The sequence below is a fragment of the Eptatretus burgeri genome, chromosome 4 (genome assembly GCF_056783735.1).
Source record: "Eptatretus burgeri isolate ZD-2024b chromosome 4, Ebu_testis_v1, whole genome shotgun sequence".
In the NCBI taxonomy this organism is placed as follows: domain Eukaryota; kingdom Metazoa; phylum Chordata; class Myxini; order Myxiniformes; family Myxinidae; genus Eptatretus; species Eptatretus burgeri.
The window spans coordinates 89,898,792-89,914,843 of record NC_140964.1 but is presented as its reverse complement, the minus strand read 5'-3'; the positions used below and the strand labels follow the sequence as shown (position 1 = coordinate 89,914,843).

Here is a 16,052-nt window from a genome sequence, read left to right as displayed (position 1 = left end):
CGTTCAGTATTTTCAATACTTGTCCTTCAGTTTTGAATGTAGAGAAACGAGACTTCGGAATTAAACACTTCGAGATATTTAGAAAATTTTACTTGAGCCGATTTTTGATTGAGGTTTTATTTTTCAAATGGTAGTCCTTCAAAAATCGGGTGTCTATTTACCATCATTTTTTTATGAGGGGCTTAGGAAAGTGGGCGTAGCTTTGGGAAAGTGGATGTGGTTGATGAAAAGTGGGAGTGGTGTCGGAAAGTGGGAGTGGCGTAGGAAAGTGGGCGTGGCTTATGGAAAGTGGGCGCGGCTTATGAAAAATATTGTGTGGCTCAGGAGGTGTGGTCAAACAAGAGCATTCAGAGAAGTTTATCGGGTTTTCCGTGTGTGTGTGTGTGTGTGTGTGTGTGTGTGTGTGTGTGTGTGTGTGTGCGCGCGCGCGCGTGCGCAACGCGAGACTCCACAGCACAAACCAGCAAACCGATTCTTTTTCAAAATGTAGTCCTTCAAAAATAGGGTGTCTATTTACCATCATTTTTTATGAGGAGTGCCAGTTTGCAAAATACGCAATAGGAAAAATCTTGCCAGGCAGAGGAACAATTGTATGTGAACCAATACATCTTGGCAATGAATCTTTGTCGGTGGATCAGTTAGAATGAAAAGCATCGTATCCAGCGCTTCGATCCTAGCGAATCCCTCGTCGCCTACCGGCTTGTCTGTTTGTTTGTATGTAATGGACAGCTCTGGAGGCCAGAGGAGTCAACCGATTTTGATGAAACTTGACTGGTAGGTTCATGCCAGGATCTAGTTGTATGGTTTTGAGCACCGTTGCTATGGACGCCACTGTTGCCAAGCAAAGGGACTTTGAAATTTTTGAAAAAATCCCCCCAAATTTTTTTTTTCGAAAATCAAAAATCAGCTTCCGTGCTTTTATGCACACTATAATCAACCTCTTCATCAAAAATTTTCAGCCCGATCCATCAAAAACTGTATGACTGGTATGCAATTATATAGCGACCACCCATGTCACCTTCCGGCTTGTATATGTATATATGTATAGATATATATGTATATATATACATATATATATATTTATATATATACATATATATGTATATATATTTATATATATATATATATATATATATATATATATATATATATATATATATGTACGTCTTCTTCTTCTTTCGGCTGCTACTGTTCGGGGTCGCCACAGTGGATCATCCGTATGATCCGCATAGTGATTTGGCACATGTTTTACGCCGGATGCCCTTCCTGACGCAACAGGACACAGGAATATGGTCTTACAACCTCTTACGACACAGGGATATGGTACACCTATTTTAACCGGGGTATACACCAGCCCAGTACACTGGTACTTCGCCGACCTCGGAAGGATGACAGGCTGAGTCAACCCCCTGGTGTATTAATTCAGTGGCCCAACGGGGCTTGAACTCAGGACCTTTTGGATCCCAAGCCGCTGCCCTAACCACTGCGCCAACACCAGGATATATATATATATATATATATATATATATATATATATATATATATATATATATATATATATATATATATATATATATATATATATATATATATATATATATATATATATATATATATATATATATATATATATATATATATATACACATATATATATATATACATACATATATACATATACATATATGTTATGTACACTCCTACCAGCAGTGCATATCAGTTCTTGCCAAAATCACAAGTCCTTCACGTACAGTACATGGGATTTTTGAACAAACCTTGAAATGATGTGAAAACTAGAACAGCACTCAGGAGAGCGCATACCTCCACCAGGTTGAACAGTTTACGTTTTGTATCCCACTGATAGGCTGGATCTGCATCTGGACTTTAAACAAAATCCAATCGGCTTGTTCTTATCACCTAAACAACGTCTCCACCAAATTTACGTCCGAATTCGTCCACAACCTTTTGTCTGCTGGTGCTATCCGTCGACAACCTTTTGTCTGCTTGTCCTATCCACCCACACCCTTTTGTCTGCTTGTCCTATCCGCCCACACCCTTTTGTCTGCTGGTGCTATCCGTCCACAACCTTTTGTCTGCTTGTCCTATCCGTCCACAACCTTTTGTCTGCTTGTCCTATCCGTCCACAATCTTTTCTCTCTTTGTACTATATATCGTTTTTAGCCCTTTCTCTCAATGGTGAATAATTATTTTTTAAATTTCTAGTATCCGGATCAGGATCTGGATCTTCACCAAAATCTAATCAATTCGTCATTGTCAAACACCCAACCAGAACACCAAATTTCATCAAAATCAGACTCTTTCTTTTAGAGATATTCGCAATTAACCGTTTCTGAAATGTTCGACATGTACTCGCCCAAAACCTATCTCCTCCTACAAATATTTTTTTTCGGGCTGCAAATTGGCGGGAAGGGAGCGAGATAGATTGCACACAGAACTCTAAGCTTCGATTTTTCGATTTTTTGGGGGATTTTTTTTTTCGATCTTCTGACCACTTTAAAGGGCCGTTGCTATGCCGTTGCTAGGGCCCTGGGTCCCATATACGAAAGCACACAATTCCCAGAAATATTGGTCCTACCTGCCAAATTTCATTGGAATCGGTTGAGTGGTTTAGCCCCTCGGCTTGACCAAAGTTTCGCGGACAGACAGACAGATGGAAATGTCCAGAATAAGGGTGCTCCAGAGAGCAGCCAACAAACAGACAGATCGGGGTGAAAACGTAACCTCCATCCACCTTTGGTGATGGAGGTAAAAAGGGGGGTGTCTACATATTACTTATGCAAATGTGAAGAACTTTGACCACTCTTCCACCCACCTGCCATCCTCAAACCCCTCTCTCATCCCCAAACACACAGCATACATGTAATTATCAATCACCTCTCACCACCTTTCTCCAACGTACACACAAACGGTGAAACTACAGTAAGCATGCACACACATGACCATTTACACACTGTATAAATAGGGACTGCCTACATTTTCTGGACTCAAAAACTGCAGAATTTTTCAAAACCCCTTCCTACACCACCCAACGCCACCCTTCCTTGTGCATACATACATGAAATTTTGTGATGCACTTGAAAGGGATTTTGGGCCCATCATGCCTGTGCCACATGAACACCACATTGTCAATATATGAGTTTGACTTAATTTCATGGGAGGAATGCAGAGGACGAGGAATGGGGAGGCCAACAATGTGCAGGTGCAAGCACATAGACATCATTGGTTCACGAGTCAGTAAGTGACCACTATATTCGTTATGGGTGTGTGTCTGTCTGTCTGTCTGTCTGTCTGTCTGTCCCGAGCATAGCTCTGTGGGTTTTGATCCAATCTTGATAAAATTAGGGTGCAAGGTTTGTATCATGATCTAGTTGTGTTTTCCGGAGAATGGGCATGCTGCGCCCATTATGGGCGGAGCCACGCCCAAAAAACATGTTTTTAGGGGGTAGCCAGTTTGAAGTTACATCTTCTCTGAGGAGGTTTGTCGAATCTGGCAGGGATTTTGGTATTTGGTTAGCCCAATGGCACCTGCATAGCCCCACGAAGCTCGATTTTTCATTTTCGTCTCAAGGTCAAGGTCACAAGGTCACGAACTTCGAAAGTGTCAAAAAAATCAATAACTTGGGCATCGAGCTCCTTGGGTTTTCAACTATTTCGAATGAAAGTTGGTATGCAAGTAGTGCCCTTCGAGTACTACAACTTTGATCATTTACGTTTTTCCCGATTCCCGCCAGTTTGCCCGTGGCGTCCCCTGGAAGGTGAAAAAATAAAAAAGGCGAACTGTGTACATTGCTCGTGAACCATCGCCGTCTCCAGACTTGTTGGTTCACGAGTCAGTAAGTGACCACTGTATTCGTTATGGGTGTGTGTGTGTGTCTGCCTGTCTGTCTGTCTGTCCTGAGTATAGCTCCGTGGGTTTTGATCCGATCCTGATAAAATTTGGGTGGGAGGTTTATATCATGATCGAGTTGTGTTTTCCTAAGAATGGGCGTGCTGCGCCCATTATTGGCGGAGCCACATCCAAAAAACTTGTGTTTTTAGGGGGAGCCGATTTCAAGTTACATCTTCTCCTTGAGGGTTTGTCGAATCTGGCAGGGGTTTCGGTATTTGGTTAGCCCAATGGCACCTGCATAGCCCCATGGAGCTCGATTTTTCATTTTCGTCCCAAGGTCAAGGTCACAAGGCCACAAACTTAGAAAATTGCGAATTTTGACATAAAAATCATACGATCGCCCAAACCTTGAGAGCTAGGATGACAATATTTTTTATGCATAATCTTGAGGTCATTCCCCACCTAAAGTGTTGAAACCATTTTGCTCTATCTCGCACACCTTGCCCGTGGCGCCCCCTTCAAGTTTGTTTTTACGCTGATTTCATCAAAGTATGGATAATCTGATGAGTGCGAAATGCCATATAGCCTATATGGCGTTACATTGTTCCTGGAATGTTCCAGAGGAAGTTTTGCACCAAAGGTCATAATCCTTGACCTTTGACATTTAAAGTTCACAAAGGTCGAATTTTTAAAGTTGTGGGAATCGAACCGGGTTTTCGACCTTCTTCGACGAACTAACTCCAATAAGCTATAGCACATATCCTGTTTCCTTATTTTAATGTCCACAACATTGTTTTGTGACCTTTAAAGGTTATGCAAAGGTCAAATTTTTTAAGTTGTTGAACGAAACCGGGTTTTCGACATTTTGCAGCTAATAACCTGTCACCCGTACCACATCATGTTGATCATTTTTATAACTTGGTCAAAAATTATCACACTGTCTCATCCTTGACTTCTGAAACAATCTACATCGTCAAATACCGCTCGTGAACCATCGCCGTCTCCAGACTTGTTAGAGTGTTATTTTTGCTATATACATAAATGCACCTGTTATTAATTATTTTTCATTACATTTTTATCTTTTATATTTTGGGAAGGGGGGGGGGTTCGGGTGATGCTTGAATGGTGAGGAGTGAACAAACACAGAAAGCACACTCGCCTTCGATGAGGTCCTCTCACAGGTATCCCAATCATTAGAAATGTACACAATCACCCATCCATACGTAAAATACCTCCTAGTCCTGCCACCATCCATATTTGAGCTACCTACCACCCTTGCCACCCAGCTATACCTAAGCAACCTACCACCCTTGCCACCCAGCCGTACCTAAGATACTGACCAGTCCATCCATCCATCCATTGGGACCATACTCTGTGCAGAGCGTTGGTGCTGCCTAAGCAGTCTCCTTAGCTATTGGGCACAATCCTGGATGGGTCGCCACTCCGACACAAGATACCAGCAAGCGAGCACTCATTTTACTGACCTCAGAAGGATTATAGGCAGAGTCAACCCCACCTGGTATTAATTTAACAGGCAGTGGGATTTGAACTCAGGATCCTAGGATCCCAAGCCCACCACCCTAACCATTAAGCCAACACGAGGCATACCTACCAGTCCTGCCCCTCTATCTATAATGCTTCTTGGTACCCATCTTCTCCAGGTTAAACCTATCTACTGTTTCTGCTGCCACTACCTTTCCAGGAGACCATGTGATTAATTAACAATCTCAGTGAAAGACCCTTACTTACTACCCTCCTCACTCTCTTCTTTCCTCTCAGACCCCTTGACCTATCACTGTCCATTCTGCTGAAATGATCTTTTGCATTTATTTTATCTTGTACCTTCTGGAGGATTGTCAGGATTATTTGTGGGTCAGGAGGATTGTGGGAGTGAAGAGGGTAGATAGAAGGAGGATGGATGAACTGAGCGAGGAGATAAGTGTGCAGATGCGCTTGACGGGGAGATTGGTGAAATGCCAGCTGAGATGGGCTGGACACTTGGTGCAGATGGGGGGAGAGAGAATGGCAAAAGGAGCGGATAGATTGAGGGAGCAAGGTAGGAGGAAAAAAGGTAGACCGTGGTTGAGATGGGAGGATTGTGTGTGGAGGGATATCTGTAAGGTGGAGGGAGTTGGGTGAGGACCGAGGGAGGTGGAGGAGTATCGTGGTCAAGGTAGGGCAGAAGCTAGGTGCCATCAGACCTCACCCCTTATGAAGGGAAGAGGAGAAGAAGACAAAGAATCTTTCATTATCTTGAACATCTCCATCATATCCCCTCGTAATGGCCTCCTTTATAATGTATGAAGTCCTGTCTCCTTCAGCCACTCTTCATAGCTGAGTCCAGCTAGGCCCAGAATCAATCTCGTTGCTCTACCCTGAATCCCCTCAATAGTAGTTACAGGTAGTCGACAAAAAAAAATGGAAACACTAATGTAAAGTCGCTTAATAGAGTGTTGGGCCATTATGTGTTGCCAGTACGGCCTGTATACACCATGGCATAGAGCCCACCAGCTTCTGGAATTCTGCAGGAGGGGTGCGGCATCATTCTTCCATGAGAAAGTCCATCAACTCATACCTGTTTGATGGAGGTGGAAAACGCCGTCTCAAGTGTCATTCCAGAATATCCCATAAATGCTTGATTCGGTTCATATCTGGTGACTGAGGAAGACCATGACATATGGAGAACATCAGGGTCATGCTCATCAAACCACTGGGCAACCACATGTGCTCTGTGGATGGTGGAATTGGGGCGTCTCCTCTTGCAGCCATTGCAGCTGTAATTATACAACCAGGCTTACTTTATTATTTACTTAATTAACATATGGACCACATCCATGTGGAAGCTGGTGCTTGGTGTCCCTCATTTACCCATGTGTTTCCATTTTTTTGTCCACTACCTGTATGGTATATTTCACAGATGTGGTGACCCCTAAGTTCAATCCATCTGTTTGACATGACCTCATCTGAGGAAATCCGTGCTGACTGCCTTTAATTAGTTTATGTTTATCGAAATGGTTCCCCATCCGATCTCTCCACTATCTCCCTCACATCGCCTTCGAAAATAAGCAAACAAGCAGTCACAGACTGGTACTTACGAAATCGTCAACTTGACCTCTGACCTTGTCTAATAAAAGGTGTCTCTAGAGAAGGTAGCGACGCAAACCAGAAGTTTCTACGATGATTCTGTACCAAACCATCAAAAATCGAATGTTTTGGATGTTTGACCTCACTGTGACCTTGACCTTTGACCGATTTTGACCAAAATCTAATCAGCACTAGCCATCAGCCTCCTGAATCACGTGGTGTAATTTGACATTGGTAGCTTCTTCCGTTCTCGAGTTATCTGTACCAAACCATCAAAAGTCGAATATTTGACCTCACTGTGACCTTGACCTTTGACCGATTTTGACCAAAATCTAATCAGCACTAGCCATCATGCTCCTGAATCACGTGGTGTAATTTGACATTTGTAGCTTCTTCCGTTCTCGAGTTATCGTGTCTACAAACAAGCAGTCATGGACTGGTACTTATGAAATCGTCAACTTGACCTCTGACCTTGTCTAATAAAAGCTGTCTCGAGAGAAGGTAGCAACGCAAACCAGAAGTTTCTACGATGATTCTGTATCAAACCATCAAAAATCGTAACGTCGACCGAAGCAAAAATCTCCATTTCTCCACGCAATTATACCTTAACGGAACTCAACGACGCGTCTGCTCGAGCGCACTGCATCATGGGACGACCCGTGACACGTCGAGTGAAATATTTTTTATACAATCTTAAAACGTCTCCAAAACATCCGATTTTTACCAGAATTTCAACAACCGAGTTTTAAGTGTCCTAAGCGATCGCAAAAACCGAAGACAAAATTAAAATTGAAGTTAAAATGAACTCGTAACGTCGAGCGAAGCAAAAATACTCCATTTCTCCATGTGAATTTACAGAATTATGTTTGACCTCACTGTGACCTTGACCTTTGACCGATTTTGACCAAAATCTAATCATCACTAGCAATCACCCTCCTGAATCACGTGGTGTAATTTGACATTGGGAGCTTCTTCCGTTCTTGAGTTATAGTGCCTACAAACAAACAAACTAACTAACAAACAAACAAACAAACTAACTAACAAACAGAAACGGAAGGCATTAATATACTTACGAAATCTTTACATTTCGTAAGTAATAAATAAGCAAAAAAAAATAAGCGATCCTGCAAACCTCAAAATATGCCTTCGATGTGGTCATCGCTCTTTTGCTCTGATGAAGGGTTAATGCCCGAAATATCAGCTTCTTCTTGCTTCCCACGGCGATAAGTACACCTCAATTAATATCCTCTTGATTTTATCCATTGTAGCGCAGAAAGGTAGAGTTGTATGATTGAAGTGACCAGTAGCTGGTCATGTATTTGCTCATTTTTCAAGACTCAACTCTGTCAAAAACCTTGGCACGCCATCTTGAATCAGACTTGGAAGGAACTTTATCCAAGGGAATTTGCATTTGAATCAGCATCTTCAAACATGAGCGATGTTCCTTGAGCTGTGACTGATCCATTACTGACTTTCCTTTTCCAGCAAAGATTGATAAACCAAGAAGCAAGTGGTTTGTAAAAGGACTTGGCTTCATACGAACACAGTTTTTAAAGCATGATTGTTTGAGGTCTTTGATGATGGAGCCAAAAGACCTCTTTATTGAGAAAGTACACTGAATGGATCAAGATGTAAAAGACAAAAATAGGACGCAAAAGGAACAGTTGACCCTTTGGACCACTTAGACCCTTGAGACCTTTAAACCCCTTAGACACCTTCTACCTGTCGACCCGTTGGACCCCTTTCGATGCACACCACACAAATATTGACAGAGTATTCTTGCAACTTACAGACTATACTTTTTTTCACCAAGCAATGTGCAATCTCCACCCACCCGGAGGGTAGGTACACTCCTCAGTTAAACAGAAATTACATATTGTGTCACTGAATTGGTTCACCAATCAAAACCTTGAAGCATATTGTTTTTGAGGTCATAAGGTCAATGTCACAAATCATGAATTTTCATCCAATTGACTTAATATTTGAACAGGGTTTGCATGTTGGGTCGCTGAAGCCTATTGTTGAGGTCAAAAGGTCATAGCTCGAGGTCACATTAAATCATCAATTTTCATCCTATTAACTTGAAATTTGAACAGCGTTTCCATATTGGGTCAGAGACCAAGTTCACCAGAAACAAAAGGATTTATTTAGCCGTTTTGACACGTCAATGGTTTCCATGACAACAATTTCACCCCATTATAATCAAATGGGCCTTTTTGTGAATTCAATATTACTATAACTCAGTAATTTTTCAAGATATCAAATTGAAACTTACACAGCTGAATTTGTACGCATGTGTCGTACATGTGTCGAACATTTGGTTAAAGTCAGAGGTCGAGGTGAAGGCCATCCAAAACATGTAAACAACCTCTTCGGCTGCAATTTGAAAATTTATCAACCCAATTTATTGTGCACAGCGTTGAATCATGTAAAACACTTGATAGGTCAAATTTTTGACGTTACCAGATTTGCTGTTTCCATGGCAACTATTGTTTCTTTGGATTGTGCAAGTATTGAGGATAGCATGACATCTTTATTGTTTGTTTGTTTCACTGTCTGTTTGTTAGCAGGGTGTCTGAAAAGGTTATTGACGGATTCGGATTAAACTTGGCGGACAGGATGGGTGTGTGACAAGGACGAAATGATTTGATTTTGGTGAAGATCCAGATCTGAACACTGGAATTTTTCAGTTGTTCTTCACCATTGAGAGATGGTGCCAACAATATAGCATGGTATATCAAAAGGTTATGGACGAGTTTTGACAAAACTTGGTGGATGAATTGGGTAGGTGATGAGAACAAGCCGATTAGATTTTGGTTTAGGTCCGGATGCAGATCCATCCTATCAGTGGGATCCAAAACATAAACTGTTCACCTGGCAGAGTTGTGTGCTGTACTGAGTCCCATTCTCGTTTGGTGGATGTTTCTCCATCCTGTCTGTTTTTTGCTTGGTCATCCCATCTCTATATCTTCGTTTATATTTTAAACACTTTGTTTTTACACTTTCTACCAAAGCATTTTTTTCTCTCTTTATGTCTCTCTCTTTTTTTTTTTTAATCCCCAGTTTAAAATCTGACTTCCTTTTCCAACCACAGGTCAGGACATGTGTCTATTATGTGCATTTGTGAACTTAAAAGTTTGAAGTCTCACCAATTGAACAAGCGGCAATTGAACATGTCAATTGAGGAGTGGCAATTGAACTCTTGTCACACATACATGATTGGGTACATCGCCTTGTCCTGTGTATGAGTTTGTTTTTATTTTCTTGAGGACAAAGAGTGCATCTGGTTTTGCAGGCTTGGAGGAATCCCAGTTGGGACCGTCGCCGTTGAAACAAGGACCGTTGAGTTGACCATCCCAGCCGATCCTGCAAACCTCGATTCTGAAGCCAAGGTGTGTGCGTGTAATATTTGCATGTGCTTTGAGGTGTTGGCCATTATCCCGCAAGTTTAAATGATGGATGTTTCTGTGTCCTGCTCTTCCTCTGCTCCAATTGGTTCAACTGATAATATGATTGTGGAGTCAACATCTCTTTGGCTATTCTCAAAGAGCTGCCTCAACACCGTTGAGTCTGGCAGTTTACCCTGGCAGATTGGTAGGGCCTGCAAGCAGCCATCTCACTTCAGGACTGATCTCCCATATCGACCGCCCCTGATATTAACTCACCCTGGAAATTCCTCCACAAAAACCTGCTCTCTCTTCTGCACATATCCATCCCATATCTTCTTCAGTTGTCCTTCCCTTGTCCCTGCCCATGGTACACTGAATCCTATGGTGAGTGTTTGTCCACTCTCAGGAGAGCCAGAAATCAACATCTGTCCAAGCTCAAGATTTAACTTTCAAACTTGTCTCCCTCCTAAAATTTGGTGTCACCTTATTAAGCATGTCTCTCATGTATGCTTCCCCTCCATCCCTTCCCTCTCTTCAAATAGCACCACAGCCAACTCCGCTTGTGAAAAGGCTGATTGCCTCAATTCTGTTTGCTTCCAAATGTTGTATCCCCAACCCCTCACTCTCGGTACCCATCCTTCCCTGTCATACCCAACTGCTCCTGTATTCTGCGTCTTTTGCACCTGAGACGGTGGATAAGTTTCTGGGAACCCTCGACTCTGATTCTGTACTGGATCAGATGACATCAGCTACCGTGTCCAAGAACCTGCTTTGCTGTTTTGCAAAGCTTTTCTTTGCCCTTGTCACCCTGTCATTTGCCATCTTTCATCAGCTTGGAATTCAGCCAACATCACTGCATTCCATAAAAAAAAGGTACAAAAGCACGATCCCCTTAATTACAGACCTACTCGCTTACTTCCAATCATCAGCAAGATCATGGAATACATCCTGTTCTCCAACAACCTCATCTCAATTCACCAATTTGGATTCAGACCAGGTCACTACACGTTGGACATACTGCTTTTACTCTCCTTGTGATGTAACCAAGTTTGAATGTAAAATGCATATTCACGTTTTGCCTCATGCATATTAATGCTCCACCCATGTTTTGTCTCATGCATTTTATACTCCGCCCATGTTTTGCATCATTTCCGCTGAGAGGGGGCGAGGGCAGCTCTTCCCTGTGTGGTTGTGTGCGCAGACAGCACAGTTTTCACCGTCACACTTGGAGTGTTTTAAAATAAAGTAAAAGTGATTTTAAGCTCTCAATGTTGGTAAGCTGGCAAAAGCATTCTTTCTGCAAAGAATTGGGACATGTCGGCCATTCCAGGATACTCCCAACAATGGATGGAGGCCCTCAATGCCAGGCATGGATACATTCCTCAATGTCAGGCATATTTATGCTCCTCATGCTCATCAGACCACATCTCTCTCCAGATACATCTCGAGCTTTCAATACAGTCTAGCATCCTGTCATGCTTGATTTCTCTCTCTCTGCCTATGGCATCCAAGGGAAACTCCACAGATGGCTCACTGACTTTGTCTACTTCTGTTTTCAGCGTGTGGCTCTCAACAGAATCCTTTCATCTCCTCTCCCTCTTAAGGCTGGAGTGACCCAAGGCAGTGTTCTCAGCCCAATCTGAGTCATAATCTTCATCAACGATCTCTGTGACTCTCGAGAAAATCCTCTGTTTATTTGCTGATGACTCCACCCTCTACCGTGGCAATGCTCAACTATGAGGTAGAAAGGGAGCAGCCTTTTCCCTCTATTCAGACCTTAATAAAATAACAAGCTTGTCAAACACAAGCAATATGTTTTTCAATCCAGACAAGTCTCAATATCTCTCTCTCTCTCCTCTCTCTGTCTGTCTCTGTCTCTGTCTCTGTCTCTGTCTGTCTCTGTCTCTGTCTGTCTCTGTCTCTGTCTGTCTCTGTCTCTGTCTGTCTCTGTCTCTGTCTGTCTCTGTCTCTCTCTCTATGTCTGTCTCTGTCTCTCTCTCTCTCTCTCTCTCTCTCTCTGTCTGTCTGTCTCTCTCTGTCTCTGTCTCTGTCTCTGTCTCTGTATCTCTCTCTCTCCCCTCCTGGATCATGCTATCAGCCATGATCTTTCTTGGGCAGACCACATTTCAAAGTTAGCCTCCAAAGCCAGCCGCCGACTGGGTATCCTCCGGTGTACAAAGTCCTTCCTTGGCACACCTGAAGTGCTATCCACCTACAAGTCTTTCATGTGCAGCTTGATGGAATAGTGCTCTCTCCACTCCCCTCCCTCACACCTTGCAAAGCTTGATGCCGTAGAAACCAAGGTCTTCAAGATTATTGGAATCTTCTGTGATGAAGCTGAGTCTATGGGCCTATCACTTTCCCATCGCAAACAGGTCGGTGGTCTCTCTGTCTTCTACCACATCCTTTCTGGTCTTGCACCCTCTGCTCTTTCCATGCTTTGTGCCCCCCTTAGTTTTCTGTAGGGTCCCCGCAGTCCACCATCAATCCCCTTCTGGTGAAACTCCCAAAATCCCAAATCACTGCTCACCTCCACTCATTCATTCCTCTTTCTTCTCACCTATGGAATCAACTTCCACATTCTCTTCAATATCATTCTTTCTTCTAGATCTTCAAGACAGCTCTACACCACCATCCCAGATCTCAATGGAATCCGATTATCTCCTCTCCCTGTTAAGCCAAAAAAAACCATGATCTTTTTCTACCTCCCACCCGAACCCCACCTCCTTCCAGATCTCCAGTTTTTCCTTCCTGAGTGTTTGCTTCTGTATCCATCTTCTCCACTCTGTGTCCTCCCCTACCCCTCTTTCCTCCCCGCATCCTTTAATGGACTAAGTCTCCCTCTATTTTGTCCTTCAACCCTGTTGTTGGTGTCCCTTCCCCTTCCCCTCCCCCTCTCTCCACTGTTCCTTTTGTTTTCTCGTTTCCTGATCCGTTCAGTTTTCTAGCTCTTCCCTTCCACGAGCCTCGACTTTGTATAGAAAAAAGGACTTGCAATCTTGAACGTTTTAAGGACTTTCAAAATGATGTATGAATGCAAAAGGTCTTTTGCACATGCGCTGTGTGCGTGTTTTCAGCGAGTCACTTATGCCACATGGGGCTCTTTTAACTTGCCATTGCTCGGGCAAAATTGAAGTGAAATCGTCTTTTTCACATAATTTTCAGCATTTAAACGAAAGAGTGGCAATTTCAAAGTGGTTAACCATAATTGTTGTGATCCTGGATGTAAAATGATACTCGGACAAAAATAGGAATATGAGAAATATTCGTGGATGAGAGGAATGTCCTCCCATTTCCTGTTGATACTAGTATGCGGGGGCATGTACACACACACACACACACACACACACACACATACACACACACACACACACACACACACACACACACACACACACACACACTTCTCCTTTTACCAATTGATGCAAAAGTAAAAAAATTTTGTGACTGGTACCAAAAAAAAAAACTATCTTTACAACAGCACCCACTCCATCCTCCTCCCCCCCAACCACCCCCATCATTATGAATAGTAAATATCATCATTTTAAAAGTTGATTTTAAACTTTCTCTGTGCATTCACAAACCCCAGATATGACCTCCCGATCGGTGTTGAAAAGCATCCAAATCAGATACGGTGCATATACCTCAGAGACATCTGCCTGGTATATCAGAACTCTCATGTACATATACCTGTTACAAGCTTTGTGTATTTTCACGTCATGATTATGTCCCTTGTGAAAGTGGTGGTCGCCATTACTTTATTGGTAAAGATGCACGGCATCGTCTTTCCAATTGCAGAGATCCATTAAATAAACCACGAAGCCTGCCATATTCACAGCAGGCACTCCTGCAAGGTCAAAAGCCTACTCACCGGTCAGTATCATCGAGGGTTGGAGTATAACATGCCCATCCACAGTTATTTGGCCCTTGCGTTGCAAACTCTTAACCACGTCGTCAGGAGTCCGTAGTGCAAGCAACTGGATGATCTCAGCCCTGTCGGTGAGCTGAAAAAGTGGCACGCCATTTTCGGTTAGGTACCTTTCCGAAGTATTTTCAGCTTCTTATAGAAGCTTTGTAAGCCATTTTAGGTAATAATGCTTATCTTGTACGCACTATGAACATGACCGATGTTTCTTGGGGTTTGTGCACACGTGTGCCGAGCATTCTGGGGCAGTTTACCTCATTTTGAAAATCCTGCATTGATGACAAATACCCAGAGGCCCATGGAAGTGTGTTAATGACCCCATGAGATTGAGCTGTTTTAAATAAACAGTATGAATATTGGACCCTGGACGCAGTATCGTACTATATAATTATACGCAGTTAAATTGTAACACATCCACCAAGCCCTTTGAACTACTCGACTCGACAGGTTTTTAACATACGGATTGTACGAAAAGTCGGATAAATGAATGTGGTAGACCTGCTGGCCGAGCCCTGTGTTTAAATGATTGACCTCGTGATTGTTGTGCTTCCCAGAATCTCTCGATGTGGTTTGGCCAATTTGCTTACCGACGGTGCTATGAGCAATGCCAAAGGCCTGCACTGACACTTCACAGTCATTGCAATGTTTGTTATCCAGTTGATGTCGTACATTGTGCAGAAGACTGTTTCACTTTCCTTTTTTTTTCTCTTTCACTGCAGATAATCCAGCAGGCTGGCCAGGTGTGGTTCCCAGATTCCGCTTTCAAGACTGCACAGGCGATCAGGGACTTCAATCGAGAAGGATTACCACTGTTTGTTTTTGCCAACTGGAGAGGCTTCTCGGGTGGAATGAAAGGTAAGCTAAGAGCTTGAAAGATTTGGTGTCCTGGCCATGCAGAGCCAGCTAAAGTGTTCTTGCCTTTCCTTTTATTTTTCACGTCATCCTACTCACACAACATGGCATGCACTTTCGGTAATGATCTGTGTATTCGGTTATGTTACCATTTCCTTGTGTTTTTTTGATTTCCTGGAAAAAGCAAATCGTTGCGTCTTGGTGCCAACTGGCTTTTCTATGACACCACCTTGCACTCAACGGCCTCGATCTTCTGACAACTTTCTAGTACGTGTTGGAAAGGGGACCTCTGACAAATCAGCAATGCAATTAACACTAAACATGCCTCAAAGGGATTATGTCACTGCAAAAAAAGAAAGGTTCCAAAGGAAAGTTGTTTTATTTTCAAGAGATTAAATGTGTACAATAGAAGAAAACAAAAAAGAAGCTTGATGTACAATAAAAAAAAAAAATATTTTTAATGGAGTGAAGGAGCTCCTCTTGGATTACTTGCAGAATCCACCTCACCTTTAATCACTTTGTTACACATACAGCACAGATTAGCTGCAAATACGGTGGTGACTGATGAAAAAGGTGTGGCAACAATTAGTCTCATTCTTCCGTTCTCTAGCAGCACCTGTTTTGTAAAACGCAGCATGAGCTTGGAGTATGGTGCTCCTTCTTTGGCTCGTTGGAGTGGATATGATAGTGGGATTGCTTGATGCTCAAAAGCAATGTTTCCTTACCTTTAATTACTGATTATCCGACAACGGAAAAGCTTTATTAACCAAACGACACTATGTGTGATATTTGCAAACGATATATTAATGCTGCTCTTGTTTCATACAAGCTTTCCTCCTACCCTGGATCTTGAAGCCATACATTGGTTCATGAGTCAAACCCAGGTATTGACACGGCGGTTCCAAAAGAATCACCTGGAAAGGATTTTTCGGAAGGACTGTCGATGCACTAT

General features: G+C 42.7%; 1 protein-coding gene across 3 annotated transcripts in view; it reads left to right on the top strand.

Annotated features, from left to right (window-relative positions):
* ACACA (acetyl-CoA carboxylase alpha) overlaps nucleotides 1-16,052 on the top strand; it is a 355,968-nt gene that overhangs the window by 292,760 nt on the left and 47,156 nt on the right. For all 3 annotated transcript variants that reach the window (XM_085879260.1, XM_085879257.1, XM_085879259.1), the window contains 2 exons: nucleotides 10,230-10,326; nucleotides 14,968-15,103. In XM_085879260.1, the coding sequence (XP_085735386.1) occupies nucleotides 10,230-10,326; nucleotides 14,968-15,103 (233 nt within the window). The remainder of the gene's footprint in view (nucleotides 1-10,229; nucleotides 10,327-14,967; nucleotides 15,104-16,052) is intronic.